Genomic DNA, 16,631 nt, shown 5'->3' with positions numbered 1-16,631 from the left:
TTTATTTTAGTATGTATGAGATTCATTCATCACTATTACCTATTGCCCACAACTGTGTGGCAGATTGTAATATCTATCAATAAATAAATTAAAAAAAAAAAATTTCTTTTAAATGATTTCATTGACAATGATTTATTTATTTATTAAAATTTACAACTTTAACTAACAAATAAAAGTTGTAAAGGGGATGTGAATTACATTACAATGGCATGATCTAGACATGTGGAAAATCTTCCCATTAGTGGCACTTCAATAACATTTATAGAGTAGAAGGTCTCAAGGCTATCTTCTTTTCATACGTCTTGGGGGATTATTAGATATTGAAGACGAAGCAAGGCTAGGAACAAGTGAGTTTGAGAATTTATCATGGAAGCATTGATATCTGGTTCGGGCTAGATCGGTTACATATGGAACATGGTTGATTTTATTAATGCCAAAGTAAGGAGCATTGAGGATTTTACGAAGGATTTTGGATTGTTAGGGTTGGATACAAGGGAAATTCAAAGGTTTTGTAGAGCTCCAAAGCTTAACTCCGTATGTTAGATAGGCCTTATAGTCATGTAGATCAGTCTTTTGTAATGTGTTGGAAGTTTAGACCGTTTGTCTTGTAAGTGCTGTGATAGTCGAAATCGACGTGCAGTTTCCTGTCTTTTCAGTCTTGTATGAGGATTCCATGTCAGTCGTTTGTCGAGATGTAGTCCTAAGTAACGGATCGGTTCAACAGGAATAAAGTGGGGTATTATTAAAGTCTACTATAGGGGTATTCATGATCTTTGGTTTAACATGTTAAAGCGTGTTAAATGGAAAAACTCATGTTAAATCGAAAAAAATTGCAATCTTTTACCGTGGTAAAACGAAATAACATTTAACATGGTAAAACATTTAACATTTAACACAACATCATGAATACCCCTAATATGGCAGTCGGTAGGTTTACGACGAGGGTAAAGGTCATTTGATGAAATTACTAAAATTTATTTTAATCCTCTAGTATTGACACCATCCTTTAAGGTTTTTGATAAGGGATTGGAGAGTTCGGTATACAATTGATGGATTATTATGGACTGTTTAGCACACACGTGTCATCAGCATCTCATAATAAATAAACCACTTTTTACATCCCTACGGTTAATTAATATTGACCATATTTTCGTAAAGGTTATTCATAGATTTGAGAAACCCCATTTGCTTGACTTATGGTCGTTTTTGTCGTACCATTACGCCTCGTTCTGTTTTTAGTTGTTTGCCGATAATTCGGTCTCGATGACTCAAATCAATGATTCACTTATCCTAGAGCATGATGATGATTAAGGAGAGGACAGAAGGAGCATTGAAGATACCACTTGAAGATATCCTGTCAAACTAAATGGAGACAGGAATAGACACTACGGAGCTATCAAACTGTGATTGTTTATCTAGGGCGATTACCAAGTGTCTTTAATAGTCTAGTAACAGCTTGTTCATCTCATCAAAGCTTCTATCATTCTTCTATCACTTCACAAAATATCTCACCTAGCGGTTCTGTAACTTAAACTTAATACTAGGCTATATTTGTTATGAACCATTATTATTTCATTTACTGTTTGTGAGTGAACAAAAGCCTGCCAGATACACGGCTTTGTATATCTCTTTCACTATTTTCCTCGTTTCTTCAAATTTCTTCTCTGTAGATTATCCTTTTTCATCATAATTATATTGCTTAGGCAGTTGCCTATATTCCAAAATGGTTTGTCCTTTGAGAATAAAATCAGCTGTTACTAAAGTACAGCTGTATCCAACATTTGTGTTTCGCATAGGTAAACAAAATTAGTTATTAGAATTTTATAAAATATGGGTTTTGAAGACATAAAATCACAAAATAATGTTAATATTATCGAGTCATCCAAAAACCCAATCATATATGCTTTAATTAGTAATGATACACGATTAATTTTCAATTTTAGTTTTAAAAACGTAGAATTTTAAAACTAAAATTGAGTGAAATCGCTAGTCGCCATGATGGTTTGGTATGTGACTTCTTTGAGACATAAACAAACAACACTGATTCAGCGATTTAAACTTTTCAGATGTTTTTTAATGATTATGTATTTTGCTATTGAAAAAAGTTACATTATTTTTTTTTTTTTTAAATATGGACTTCGGTTTCGTAAAAGCAGAAATAAAAATGTGCCCAAAATCGATGCTTTAATATATAGATTCTTTAATTTTGATTAATATAATTAGATGTAGTGAAATTACTCTTCCTTGTTAAAATTATTTATTTTAATGAATCATTAACAACGTTTCGGGAATATCGCTCCATCATCAGGTCATCTACAATACAAATTTACTTTATTCTCATTATGCATTCAACAATTAAAGTTAATATACCACAGTTGTTTTATTTAAAACAATTACTTTACTATAAATATATCTCCAATCATCACATTTAAACTTATTTCTCCTTATTAGTCATAGGTATAATAAAAATAATCATATTGTTGTCATTTTTTAAAAATAAATTAATTAATAAAATTTCATATATAAAAATAAATAAGGAGAATCGAAAACCATTCTACTAACAATTCTTGAAATAAGGTTATCCTTAAAAATGCTTGCAGATAATTTAATGTTAGCAAAATTTTCAACACTGAGGATCTATGTTATGACTAAAGATAAACTCATCAATTGAAACTCTAGTTCCTTATTTTATCTCGAAGTAATCTCCTTTTATAGCTTACAATCTCCATTTTATTTCATTTTCATCCTATAAAATGAAAACAAGAAATTGATAACAATTTCCATCTTCCAATCAGATTCCATTTGATACGAATAATAAAATTGACCACTATGCTATTATTTTTAGAAATTTCAGAATACCCTTCTCTGGCATTTGTTCTGGTGAAGAAAAAACAAGCTATGATAACACAGGAGTGTAAATTAAAAATACCGTTTCCATGTTTGGTAGTTACAAAGTTTTTATAATTAAGATAGAAATGACTTCTAATAGATAACAATTAGAATACAATATTGAATTAAAACTAGATGATTTCAACATGTCCTACACAGCAGTTCCCTAAGTGGGTATTATATATGAGGGGGGGGGGGTTACAAGTAGTGTACCAGATTTTTCTATTTTATTTTCTGTATATTTTTTCAAATAGTTTCCATATTTAAACATACATTATTTGACTAGCTCATTCTGTGCTCATGACAAAAGTCTATTTATATTTTTTCATGCTTTAAATTGATCAGAATGTTGTTATTTGCATTTTTCAATAAAAAAGATAAGAAAAAAATGAATAACAGCTTTACTACTCTAAATAAAGAAGATAGCATTTTCCAATTTTTTACTGAAATCTTTACTTATTTTCCTACTGATCTGACAACAGCTGTCGTCATCTCATTCAAATCCTGAGACCCTTTCCTTTAATTTACATTGGCTCATTGCTCAGATTGAAGATTGAGTTGAATATTGAACATATTCAATCCTTCTGATCCAAAATCATCGGAACCAATTCAGATTATTCATTTGTATGCATGAGATATTATCCTCATTGAGTTATAAATTATAATTATATGAGCTGCTATGAGCCATGAAGGGTCATAGGTTAAGTATTTTATAAGCAAGTGCTGTTTTTAGAACAACAGTTATTCGAGGTGGTGAATTTTTCAATTTCACACTCAACCACCAGATATTTCTCCAATTAAGGGTAACCACATTATGAGACTGAGTGGACCTCAGGAGGACTCCAGAAACCATAAGATTGACTCACGACTCAAGGATAACTCAGTTTTCTTCATAAAAGAAAGAGAAATTGAGATTGAATCAATCAGCTGAAATGGAATTCCTTTACACAAAAAAATGCAACACTCACTGCTCAAGCAGTGCACTTTCCGTGAAGAAGAAATAATACCTCCTATTGTTACTTTATTAGGATCACACATTTTTTGTGCTCAGTATTCTCATTCTGGATTTATTAATTTTGCAGCCTATTTTCGCACTATTATCACTTTGCTAATTGTTTTTTATTAATACAATAACAATTGATAGTTCAGGATGATTTATTTGGTTATTTCTCAGTACTGACATGATAGCAATGATAATTTCAGAACTTAAAAGACGTGTGTCCTAAAGCTTCTAGCTTGTCAGTAGGAAGAACAGTTAAAATGAAGGACAAAAGACTCCTCTTTGTAAAATAGTTCACTATAAAAAGTGTAAAAGCAGAAGTTTTTAATTCCACTTTCACCATCATAATTTTTTTAATTTTTTGTGAACTCCTCCTCGTTGCCGCTATTCAGGAACTGCCACAGTTCGAAACTCATATCAGTGTTACTTATCATGTAGCCAACAGTCATAAATGACGATTTGGAATATATCTACTTTTCTTCCTAAAGATCATACCCTCCAAATTTTCTAAACCCCCTACAACCTTTTATACCATTATGATTATATTGCTTTTAAAAATCAATATGAGTTGTTTAATTTGTTTGTTAAAATAATTCTAACTTTATTTATAGATGTCCGGTGTGTCTGTGGAGGAAGGCGAAGCAGGAGTGCGTGTCCAAGCTGAAGTTCCCCATCTTGTCAGCCTTGGGAGTGGACGGTTGAGCATTGCAGTAACAATACACCCTCTTCCTAGTGGTATGAGCATATATTTATGTTCAAATTAAAATTTGTAATATTTATATTAATAAAATTATATAATTAAACATATCACTTCTGTTTTATAAGTTTTATTAATCTTTTAACAAATAAATAAAAATAATATTTCTTCCAATATATTGATCAGCGACCATGCATAATGTATGTGGTTTATGGCTCAATTAAAGGTGTAAGTAATTGCATAAAAGGCTGTTAAAATACTTACAGTTTACAGCCATTGTAAATAATTATAATTTAACTATTACAGCCATACAACTTATATGGAAAAACTGTATGAAAGAAATTTGAAGGAGTTGGTGTAAACATAGTAAGTTGTTGTTTACATCTCCACCTACCACAACAGGTGTAATGAAGACCTACGTAGTGGGCTGAAACGTCAATTAATAGATTATTGAAAACTATTGTTCTTCTTGACCATAGCCCTAACCAGCTCCTTCTAATTCATACATTTACAATCATCCATGTATAATGTATGAAAGGATTTTTTTTATTTGTAGTATAACTAAGAGAGCTACATATTAAGGTAAATAACCTCAACTTATGATATATTTTTATGAGAAAATACAATAATAAATTTATTTATATATTATATATTACAGCAGGGAAAATATCCTAATACAATTACAGAATACACATTGAATCCAAAAATAATTGTCAACAAAATAAAATGGAACTGAAATAAACTAATTAAAGCATACATAAAAAGTAACTTTATGTAAAACAAAATTGAACCCATGAATAAATTAACTAACTTAATAACATAAAAATATTTTAAGTACAAAATGTATTTAAACATACATAAAAGTAATTTAAAGCACTTATGAAAGTAATTTATTACATAAGAAATATAAACAATTAAATTAAAATATTTGTAATACTGAAAAATGAATTTCAGAATAATTAAAAATCAACTTATAATTCCAAAGTCCACGAATACCTTAGACAAGAAGACCATGTAGGTAATGAGCTCGCAGACAAAGCTGTCAGGGAGGCGCTCATGCTTCCTGGCCGAGGCACTCGTGCTTCCTGGCCGAGGCGCTCATGCTTCCTGGCCGAGGCACCGTCATTCTTACCCCATCAGAACTCAATAAACCTGTTAAAATAAAAATATCAGAAAGATGCCAGCCTTGTGGGATGAAAGCTCTCTAAGTAAATATAGTGAAATCAAACGAGTAGTAAAACCATAGTTGACATCCTACCGCAGCAGCTGTCGGGAGAAAGTTGTTCTAAACCGCTTGAGAATAGACGATACAAGTCTCACACACTCTCATCTGATTGGAAAACTGCCTTCACTATTTATCAACAATAGACAAAATAGGACTGTCCCCAAATTTATCTGAAGCTCTCTAAGATAGGAAGCTGAAGTGTTTAAATTTAACAAGGCACATCGCCTCATTTCTAAAGTATAGCTCTTCGATTTTAATATACATACATAGTGTGTAGTTTTATAATTATAACAATCCTTGGGTGTTGATGACAAAAAGGTTTTATATATATATACATTTTTTTTTTTTTGTGCGTGTGTGTAGCTTTTTAATTATAACAATCCATAGGTGTTGATGACAAAAAGGTTTTATGTCTATAAACAAGAACAAACCAAACCTTAGAGAATTTTGAGGAAGAATTATTATAAAAAGAGAAATATTTGGTTAGAAATGGTTCCAAGAAGCTCCAAAATAGAACAAAAACAGTGTTTTAACTTCAGATAAATAAAAATTGAAATTTAAGATAAAATAGTTAATAATTCTAATTTCTTCCAATTTTAAATGTTTTAACTAATTCCTAGAGTATTAATAGTTCATTTTTTATTTTGTTCTTCAATTAAAAAAAAAAAGTATAATGCTAAGAATGTTAAATTTAAAAAAATATGATTCGTTATGTAAATAAATACTCATTGCAGTATTTATTTTGGAAATAAACGAAGGAAGAATGTGGATCAAGGGTAACATGTTATCTTACTTTAGATTCTCATTGTTTTGCCAAAAGAAATGTTTTTTTAATTTTAGAATTGTTATTAATACAGTGGATCAAAAATAGATGCTTCCTCTGACTGTCTCTCCCAAGTTCCACTTCAAAAATAGTTGTGAATCAACATCTTTGCTTTTTAATTTATAACTGAAGGTTGCATTCATTCATTGTTTATGTCTTCAAAAGCTCATCTATTCATTACAAAATAATTATTACAAATTATATGGTATAAATACATTGTATCTGGATAATACTTGGAAAAATGGATAATCAAAATGAAATGAACAACAGTTGTACATTATTTAATATTTTTGTTAACATTTTGGCCCATATTACATAGATGTTGAGAATAAGTAAGAATAATAGTTTATAAGTAAGTATACTTAGAAATAATGTAAATATGATGCAAAAAGAAAAAAAGGGAATTAATGGAATTAATTAACACATAATAATTAATTATGGAATTAAAAAAAAAAAAAATTATTTATCTGGTATAGAAAAAGTCACCCATGGGGTTAGCTGAAGCATATGATTCTACCCTTCAATAAGTAGCGTGGTTTTGTTTTTCTCAACCTGTGCTTGTGAATGGAAATGTGCTGGAATACTATCAACATAATATAATAATATATTTCTTTATTTTTGGGCCAAACCCTGTATAAATAGAGTTAGCCAGTACAATAAATAGTTACATATATCATTTTGTTGTTCTATAAGAATAATAAATTGAAAATTCATAATAAACAATACAACTTAGCTGGGCTATTTACATTTCTTACAATAAATAAAATAGAAAACATCACTATATATTTAACAATATAAAAGAGAGAAAAAACTACTCACTCTATTGTGAAGATAATATCCAGATCTAACATCCAGACTTTGGGTTACATAAATAAATTACAATTTAAGATCCAATTGTGTTGGTACTGGCAGAATTTCATACGATTAATTTGAGCTAATATTGTTAGGTTTGATCATGGACCAGGTTTTATTCTCTTATTACACAGGATAACTTGATGAAAAATGATAACAATCCTCCAATACCATTTCATCTAAAGCTGGATTGAGGCTTCTGTGGGTTCAAAGTATATTTTGGTGAAATTACTTTAAGAGGATATCAGGCTAAGTTATTATTTTGTGTTTCATTTAATTTTAGAAATATATTATAACAGACATTTATGTTTTCAGGAACAACTGTTCTGGGGAGTGGAAAACATGTTGACATTGTTGTGAATGGCTTAGGAGTGGAGGAACAGCACTGTTACATAGAGAACAATCGAGGCATCCTTACTCTCCATTCTAAATCTCCACGGACCACGATTGATGGTCTTCCTGTTACCCAACCAACTCGGTTATCACAAGGTAATAATTTTATTTTTAATTATAACACTAACAGTAATCTTAAAAATTGTATGTTTGTTGATTAATCAATACTTAAACAAATAATTTCAATTTCAGTCAATCCGGACGAGCTTAACTCTTTCTTTGCTGTTCCTATTCCTTCTACAACCTAATGCGACTTTTCATTTTATCACATCCCAAAAACCCAATTTGATCCAAGCAACTTTTATTTCTTAAATGTTTCCCCTGATGACTTAATCTCATCAGTCCTCAAGATCGAAACTAATGATTATAGCCCAGACCAAATTCTTATATAGATTATCAAACTTTGTCCCTCCTCCCCCTTGTCATTCTTCCTGTCCTTTTGCACATTTATAATTTCTCCTTTTGAAATTATGTTTTTCCTAAAGCCTGGAAGAAAGTCTCAGTCTGACCATTAAACAAAGTACCTTCTCTGTCTCCAGTTTCTGAATTCTGGCCCATATCCATTCTATCCAATTTATTGGATACTTGAAATACTAGTCCACTCCCAACTTAATAATTTGCTCGTGCAAAAAACTCTCCTTAACCCTTTTCATTCTAACACCACATACAATCTCCCTTATTGAAAATTTCCCAAGACCTCCAATCCCAATCTGCATATTGCTATACTAGTTATTTTTGATTTTTCGAAAGCCTTTGACTCTGTTAAGAATAAGATCCTCCTCACTAAGCTTCAAAACCTTTCTGTATGAAACAGTGTCCTAAAGTGGTTCCTCTCATTCTTGTCCCCAAACAGTTATCATTTCGAACAAAAGCTCCATCCTCTCCCCTTCTTCTGATACGTGTTCCTCAGGGGTCCTCACTTTTACCAATCCTTTTCTCTATTTACGTTAACGATCTCTCTGATTCCATTCACCATTAACAATATCACTTCCATGCTCACGATATCCAAATCTACCTCCTGAAGGAAATTCCTCCTTGATGTTTTCCTATTCCAAGTTTTTAAAATTACAAAACCGACCTATATCCTTGATCTCACTGTATGATTATCCATCCATTCATTAAACACCTGATACCAACCAATCGATTTATATAAGCCATCCTTTAGCAAATTCTTCGTCATAGTAGCCTCCTTTTGGAATTCTGTTCCTATCTCCATTCGTCATTCCTCATCCATCCTTTCCTGCAAACAAACAATGCCTATTCCTTCACATACTACATAACCAAACTTCCACATCATTGTGAGCTATGTATACAGCCATTATTGATTACTATTATAAATTATAATTTAACCTAAGGTTTTTATGTTATTTCAAGATGTACACTGTGAAACTTTCAATTGTCTGCCAGACAATTAACCTTAATTTGTGAACAGTGTATTTATTCTTAGGGGACATTTGTCTCGGAATGAAATTATTTTTTCATTCATAGTATTGTCTATTTGCATTAGTATTAACCTTAAATAATTTTATGAAATTCACTAAGAAAAGAACTTATTTATTTTCTTGGCACCTGTCTGGCAGCAACATAGGTTTATCCATTATGGCATTAAAAAAAAATATGGTGTCCCTTTTTAGTTAAAATATAATTAGTAAGTCCACAATCCTTGTTCTTGTTCTCATCCACCATTGTTGTCATTTCCTGTAGCATCACCTTTTTCTCCCACAGGTCCTTCATCTGAGTAGGCCTTTCTGGGGTCCTCTCTACACCTATTACCATATTTATTTTGTGTTAATTTGGATTGTTTTGTTTTTAAATTCCCGAGATCCTGATAAATCCTTATCCAGATAATTCCATCTGGTACTTCTGCTCAGCCTCCTTGTCATTTTACATTTGATGGCATGCTTCTAGAGGATTATGATTGAGAGCTGCCCTATTTGACTGATTCATTTAAAAAATACCATTTCTTAAATGGTTCATGTTAACATATTCTTTCTCTTTCTTAGCTGATGGTAGGATATACTATATCCATATAAAAAGGATGGCTTGTTTTTTTTGCAGCCACCATTCTTATATTTTTCCTCTCACAATTCTTTTATCACATTGGTCCACTTTTATGTCTCTTGTTTTAGTTGGGCTCTTGTTTGTTGATTGTTTTGGTTGTTATATATAATATTGTCTTATGTTTTTTTCAGGATCCATTATAGGATTGGGGCATTCGAGTTATTTCAGGTTTAACCATCCTGATCAAGCCAGGCTGATGAAGAAAACTCTTCCAGATCCTAAGAATTCAATGCTTCCTTTAACTTTTTATCAAGGTAAATATAAAATTGAGGGAAAAATTATAAAAATGTTACTTGATTAAATAAAATCAAAACTAAAGAGAATGATTTTCGGATATTGAATAATTTGTTGAATATAACATAATTAAAATCTTAAAGTGATAAATTAATAAAAAAAAAAATATCAGGATATGATTAAAAAATTTGTTTAGTGAAACATCTGATAATGAAATATTTTTCAATTTATTATTTTAGGTGCTTGTGTTGAAATGGATGGGAATTCACCTTATCATCACCAAGAATCTCGTTCAAGAGATACGTGCTCAGGAATTAACAATTTTGTGAAGATGAGTAAGTTTTTATTTATATATTTTGTTTCATTTAATATTGTAATTATCGTAGGAACCTTCAAACAATAATTCATTACCCCATTTGAAAATAGTTTTTCACTTATACATTAATTTCCTGTTAACTATTTATAACAATAGTATACAATATATGGGTCATTCTCACTGAAAGAGGTAGAAGTGATGTCCAGATCATTTGTGGTGTCTCATTGATTTTCCATTATGATTTTGGACCAAAAAAACAAAAACAAAACAATATGAACTACAAGCAACTAACCTTTCAAAATAACAATAGACAAAATAGTTTGGAATGGAGCTCTACTGGTCTGTTGCATGATGTCATGCTCTATTTAAAAAACCTATAAACAGACTCTCAGTATTGGTAAATGTGATATTCTTTTAACATGATAAAAGAAGGAAATATTTCTAAGTTTAAAACAACTTTTTCTATTTAACACATTTAAACATGTTAAACTAAAGATCATGAATAGCCCTATTGTTACATTATAGGTGCGGAGGAGGTAGACATTGTATACCCAAAAAGCATAAATGTAATTAATGAATTGAACCCTATTGTGGTTTATTATGACCAATAGGAAGGGTAGGAAAAGATTTAATGTACTAGTAATATTATTTAAAATTTTTCTCATGATAAAAATGTTGCCAAAATATTGTACTATCTATTTTGTTTTAATGATTCAGGGGCAATTTAAGCTGCTATCTATGGGTTAGAAAAGTGGTTTATAATAATCATATAACATTTTTTTTATTAATAATAATTTATTAGCTTAATCATTTAACATTATTATTAATAATAGATTTATAATAATTTTTTTATTTTGTTTACAACACTCACCTTACCTGGAAGAAGTAATGTGTTGTTTTAAAAGTGGTAACTCCAAATAACTCAATAATTTTAATTATATTTAAAATATAATATAAATAGTTTAATGTGAGTAATTATCATTATTTCAGGTCCTAAAAATGGTGAGGTTTTAAATGGTGAATTAAGCCCGAGCAATTGGAAATCCAACGTTTCAAGCCCATCTCATAAGAAGGATTCAACACCCTTTACTCCGTTCAAACCTCCTCCTCATTCATCATCTCCTTCACATAACAAACAGGTCTGTATCTTTGAAATTAAGTTTTTCAATTGGATAAATCTGTGTTAGGGTTAAAGACACCATCATATCCATTATTTAAAGAAATTAAGTTTTTCAATTGGATAAATCTGTATGTTAGGGATAAAGACACCATCATATCCACTATTTAAAGAAATTAAGTTTCACCATGCCCATAAAGAGCTAAAGTAAGAAATCTAGTTAATTTCTGAGATTGAATAAAGCAGAAAATTACATAATTACCTTGGAATAACAAACCACTAAATAAACCTAGTTTTCTCTCAAATGAAATAACTTCCTAAAGAAGTGAAAACATAGTATTTGATAGATGTAACAGAAATATTATCAACGAGCCGCAGGTTGCAGACCATGCCACTGTTTAAAAAAAAAATAGTTGGTTTAAGATGAAGGCAGGTGTAAGAATAAAATTAAGGTAAACTCATAATATATTGATTTTTTTTTTCTTACAGAACAAACTTGATAAAAATTCCAAGAACTGTGACATTGAAGAATTGGACCTTGATGAGATTCTAGCCATCTGTTCGGAGTACCAGAGAGAAAACCAGATAGAGAGAAGCACTAAACCGGTTCAAAACAGGATTAAGACCAATGGATCTTTACCGAGAGAGAAAAGATTAAACTCGCCCACATCTCCCACCCATCAGCACAGTTTCTCATTTGATTCAAAGTAAGTCAAAAATGAACTGGGATTATTTTCAAAACATTAACATATTTTTTTTCTATCTGAATAAAACTTGATAATCTGGAATTTATTATGAGTGTTAAATGCAATATTGTCATATTATGTGGTATAATAAGTAATTTAAACTCTTCATGAATATGCCAAAGGAAAAGGCAAAATGTTACTTAAACCTGGCAAGGAATGAGTTGAGAACAATAGCAGGGTACCTCAAAGACCATTGTCTGTTAAAATATCATCTCAAGAAGATGAAAATATCATTAGATTCGACATATCGTCTTTATTTAGAGGACAAAGAAATGGCAGAACATATCCTATGTCAAAGTAAAACCTTTGTCTTTTATATGAACACCTGAATCAGACACTAATTAAACCTGAAAACATTTCTAGAACTAACACAAAGGGCCTAATAGGCTTCGTTAGAAGCATAAAATTCCTATTGGACTTCTCGAAAATTAAGTTATGAAGACAAAAGATCCAAATGGGTCAAGTTGAGGAAAGGTTTTCAATTCCTTTGTATTAAATCTATATCTATACTATAATATATTATTATTGTAATAAAAAATGATACCTTTATTAAATAAGGTTTCATGTCAAATAAAAAGTGAATCATGGAATGAACAATGTTGGCAGCATTATAGAAAAAGCTCATATAATCATTTAAGCAGTCTCTAAGATATTTTAATGCTATGTTAAATATAGCTTATTCATTGAAGAAATTTAATAATGTTGAGGATCAAATTATAATTCAACCAAAATTTTGTTTTGTTAATAATAATTAAGGTCGATCCCTCAAGTTTTTCTTTTATAAACTACGTTACCCTTTGTAACTGATGATTTGTTTTTTATGGAATTATTTTTTTACATGATTTATTATTTTCTTCTAACTATGAGATCTTATTTAGAATGTAGAATATTTCGTTATCTTCAATTTGTTTCAAATATTTTCTTATAATTATGAAATTATTCTTGCTAATACCTTCATTATTAATTCTAGAGATCGTAAAATAGGTAGTAAAATGACAAGAAGGGTCACGGGGGTTAATGGTAGGAATTATCCGAGATGATTTGATAACCCTTAGGGTCAAAACACATCAGACAGTTCTCTTTGTGTTTAATTGTAGGCAGCATTAAAGGTACCTTCAATAATGTTTTGTATTTATTAACATGTAATAATAAACGTTTTTATATTTATACTTTTAATTTCTATTAAATATTATAAATTATGTCATTTAGAAGTTAAACTGTCATTTTTTATTTTATATATTTATCAAATATTAATTTATTATCTTTAGTTTTTAGAATAAAAAATATATCCTATTGAAAAAAAAATATTCATTCATTTATTTTCAATTTTATATTTAATTAGTATTTAAAAAAAAATTTAAGAATACAATTTGAATAAATTAGTTGGGTACAATGGATTCATATTTAGAAATATATATATTTTTTTAAGAGTTAAAGATAATATATATTTTTCTCAAGGCTTAAAGATCTTAAAAATTTGTGGTAATAGTCACAAATATTTAATTATTTCTTTTTCCTTAAATTAAGGTAATTTTCAATTTTAATCAAAGTTATTTTGGATATTATAATCATACTGATGGTGCTGTGTCATTAGTTTACATTTATTAACAATGTAATACAGGTAACATTCCAGTGACTAAAAATCCCTTAAATTATTTCAAAATGAAATCCTATATATTCTAAAATCCATTCAATCATTTCCCTCAATGGAGCCTCAAAATCTACCAACATTTTTGCCTTTTTTCCCTCCCAGAATTCTGTTTTTTTTTTTTGCATGTTTAAAATTAAAAATTTGAAAATTTTTATTGAACCTGGTACTTTTCAACAAAAAAGATTTTGCTTTTGTATGTAGTTAAAGGATCTTTTTTGAACTGTTTAAATAGCATAAGCCAGTTTTTTATGTTACCAATTATATATTTAATTGGAACATACTACTCAAATTGGATCAGTAATTAATTCTAATCATTGACTTTTTCTGGTAAATGGTTTAATAAAACTGTACTTTAAAATTTAGCAAAATGCTAATTTAGGTTGAATTTTTTTTCGTCCAATTTTTACTCATTTTTAATTCATATTCATATAATACTGAGCCTTATGCCCGTCTAATGTCACACTTGCCCACGGTCACAATGATGCCTATGAAAACCTCTACCAGCTCACTAACAGTATGGAAACGAGTGAATATTTATGTAACTTTAGATGAGTTTTAAATAACAATTTTATGTTTTGTTAAAGGTTTAATAGGTCTAATTTGTTTGACAATAGTAAGTAATTCATTAATGTCACAGCATTTTAACAATATATTTCTATCAATCTTCATCATTTTTAGTGAAACCGATAGTTATAAGTTTGGTCCTTATTTTATTTATTGTAATCTCAAAATGTATGATCAAAGTATGAGGTGATTCAAATATTTATGCTGTAAACATTTTTATTCTATTATTTAGTAATATGTTCTTGTATAAAATATATATACAAGAATATAACCAATACTTTTTTAATATTAAATTATTTTCCTTGATTTGAATATTATTAAAAATATTGAACTAGGAAACAAATTAGAAAAAAGTGTGGTAGCCTTCATGTAAATGTGCTCCTCGGTTGAAAAAGGTTTGGGGCTCTTGACTTATAGCACGACTTTTTAAAATATTTAACTTTTTAAAATATTTATGATCTAAGAATTCAGAAATATTTTATACTTAATACCTAAATTTATTTTAGTCAAAAATATTGATTCCATCAAAATAAATTAATTATGCTTATAATAGGTTTGAAATATAGGCCAGGAAGGATCTAGGATTAAGAATTTAGGAAGCACTGTTTCTGTTTATGTAAAATGATTTATTAACTTTTTTTATTTTTTTACTTTTTGTTATTTTTTTCGTCTTTGTTATGATTATGGTTTGAGGACATTTTATTTTTTTATCCACAAATTTCAAAAATGTCAACAGAAAGAACTTATTTTCTTAAGAAGATAAAGGTCATGTCTAACTTAATGTTTTAATTTTAAATAGCACATATCTATGTATTAATACTATAAAAAAATAAAATAATTTGAAAAAATCAAATGTTTAGAGTTTGCAAAATTATTCTCTTTAAGTTTATCAATTACACATTTTTATTTTCCCACATTTATGTACATGTGTGAATTCGTTACCATATATGTATTTACTAATAATATTATTAAATATTTTCTCTATCATTTAGTTTTATTTTATTTTTTTAGCAGTGAACTGACCTATGGAATTGAAAAAGATCGATCAAGAGATAATAAAAAATCTCTGCATACGTATGAAAATGTAACATTTGTTCCTGGTAGCCCAAGGCCGAGGATCAAAACTTTCCTAAATAAAGATAGTCCTACTCACGTGTGAGTATTTCCTTAATTATTATAATAATTTATTTAATTGAAAAATGATTTGAAAATTTCTTTGCAGAACCAAGAACAAGTATTAATTAATAGGTGAATAATATCTATACTAACTGATTTATCGTAACAGTTAATGTTTTTCCATTTCTTTCTGTTCCTTATCCTTAAATAGCTGTCACTGCTTGTTTATCATTTAGTTTTGAATGGGATATGCTTTGTTTATTCAATGACATAAAAAAATAATTCAATATGGTTTACTGAAATTAATATCATGATCAGTAAATGTTGTGCCTGTCAGCCCTGTTGTAGCCTCTTCCATTCTACTCTGCGTTAGAATCATCCAATTTTATATTTTGGAATTACAATGCTCTTTTTTTTCCTCTTCATTACTCCCTTTCTGTTGGCATTTCTGACATACAGGGGGTTATCTATAGAGTACTACTCTGTTTAAATGTCATGTTGTGGGGTCAAGTTTTCATTTCGTAGGCCCAACATGGAAAAAAAATTATTTCCCCAGGCTGGATTGGAAATGGCGCTGCTACAGTTTCCAGATTGCAGAGACCTGCGCCTCTACTCCCTGAGCTACAGACGGCTCCACATCTACTGCTATGTCACTCAATCCTGGTTTTTTTTGGTCATCCAGATCTGCAATCAACTTCTTGGACACATGAAGCTAGACACCCTACCCCCCTCTCCAGACTACCAGGACTTTTCTATATTTATAAACTCATATCCCATTGTTTTCCTACATTCTTTATCTAGTGCTCTAACTTTTTTCTTAGGGTAGTCTTGAAAATAACCAAAATATTTTCAATTAACTTAGTCTTGCTCTATGCTTCCGACCTCTAAACAAAGACAGACATAATAAATGTCTTGTAAGCCTTACATTCATATCGACGTCATTTCTG

At 29.6% G+C, this 16,631-nt stretch overlaps 1 protein-coding gene across 3 annotated transcripts in view; it reads left to right on the top strand.

Annotated features, from left to right (window-relative positions):
* Positions 1-16,631, top strand: part of LOC106678100 (pleckstrin homology-like domain family B member 1) — a 180,390-nt gene that overhangs the window by 144,634 nt on the left and 19,125 nt on the right. For 2 of the 3 annotated variants that reach the window (XM_067045388.1, XM_067045387.1), the window contains 7 exons: positions 4,501-4,624; positions 7,802-7,975; positions 10,072-10,194; positions 10,414-10,509; positions 11,481-11,629; positions 12,097-12,314; positions 15,580-15,723. In XM_067045388.1, coding sequence (XP_066901489.1) covers positions 4,501-4,624; positions 7,802-7,975; positions 10,072-10,194; positions 10,414-10,509; positions 11,481-11,629; positions 12,097-12,314; positions 15,580-15,723 — 1,028 coding nt within the window. The remainder of the gene's footprint in view (positions 1-4,500; positions 4,625-7,801; positions 7,976-10,071; positions 10,195-10,413; positions 10,510-11,480; positions 11,630-12,096; positions 12,315-15,579; positions 15,724-16,631) is intronic. The other variant, XM_067045389.1, reaches the window with a different exon arrangement.

The sequence above is a fragment of the Halyomorpha halys genome, unplaced genomic scaffold (genome assembly GCF_000696795.3).
Source record: "Halyomorpha halys isolate HHAL.00 unplaced genomic scaffold, Hhal_1.1 Scaffold123.1, whole genome shotgun sequence".
Taxonomy (NCBI): Eukaryota; Metazoa; Arthropoda; class Insecta; order Hemiptera; family Pentatomidae; genus Halyomorpha; species Halyomorpha halys.
Note: the sequence above shows the minus strand (reverse complement) of the source record. Positions and strands in the feature narration are given on the sequence as shown.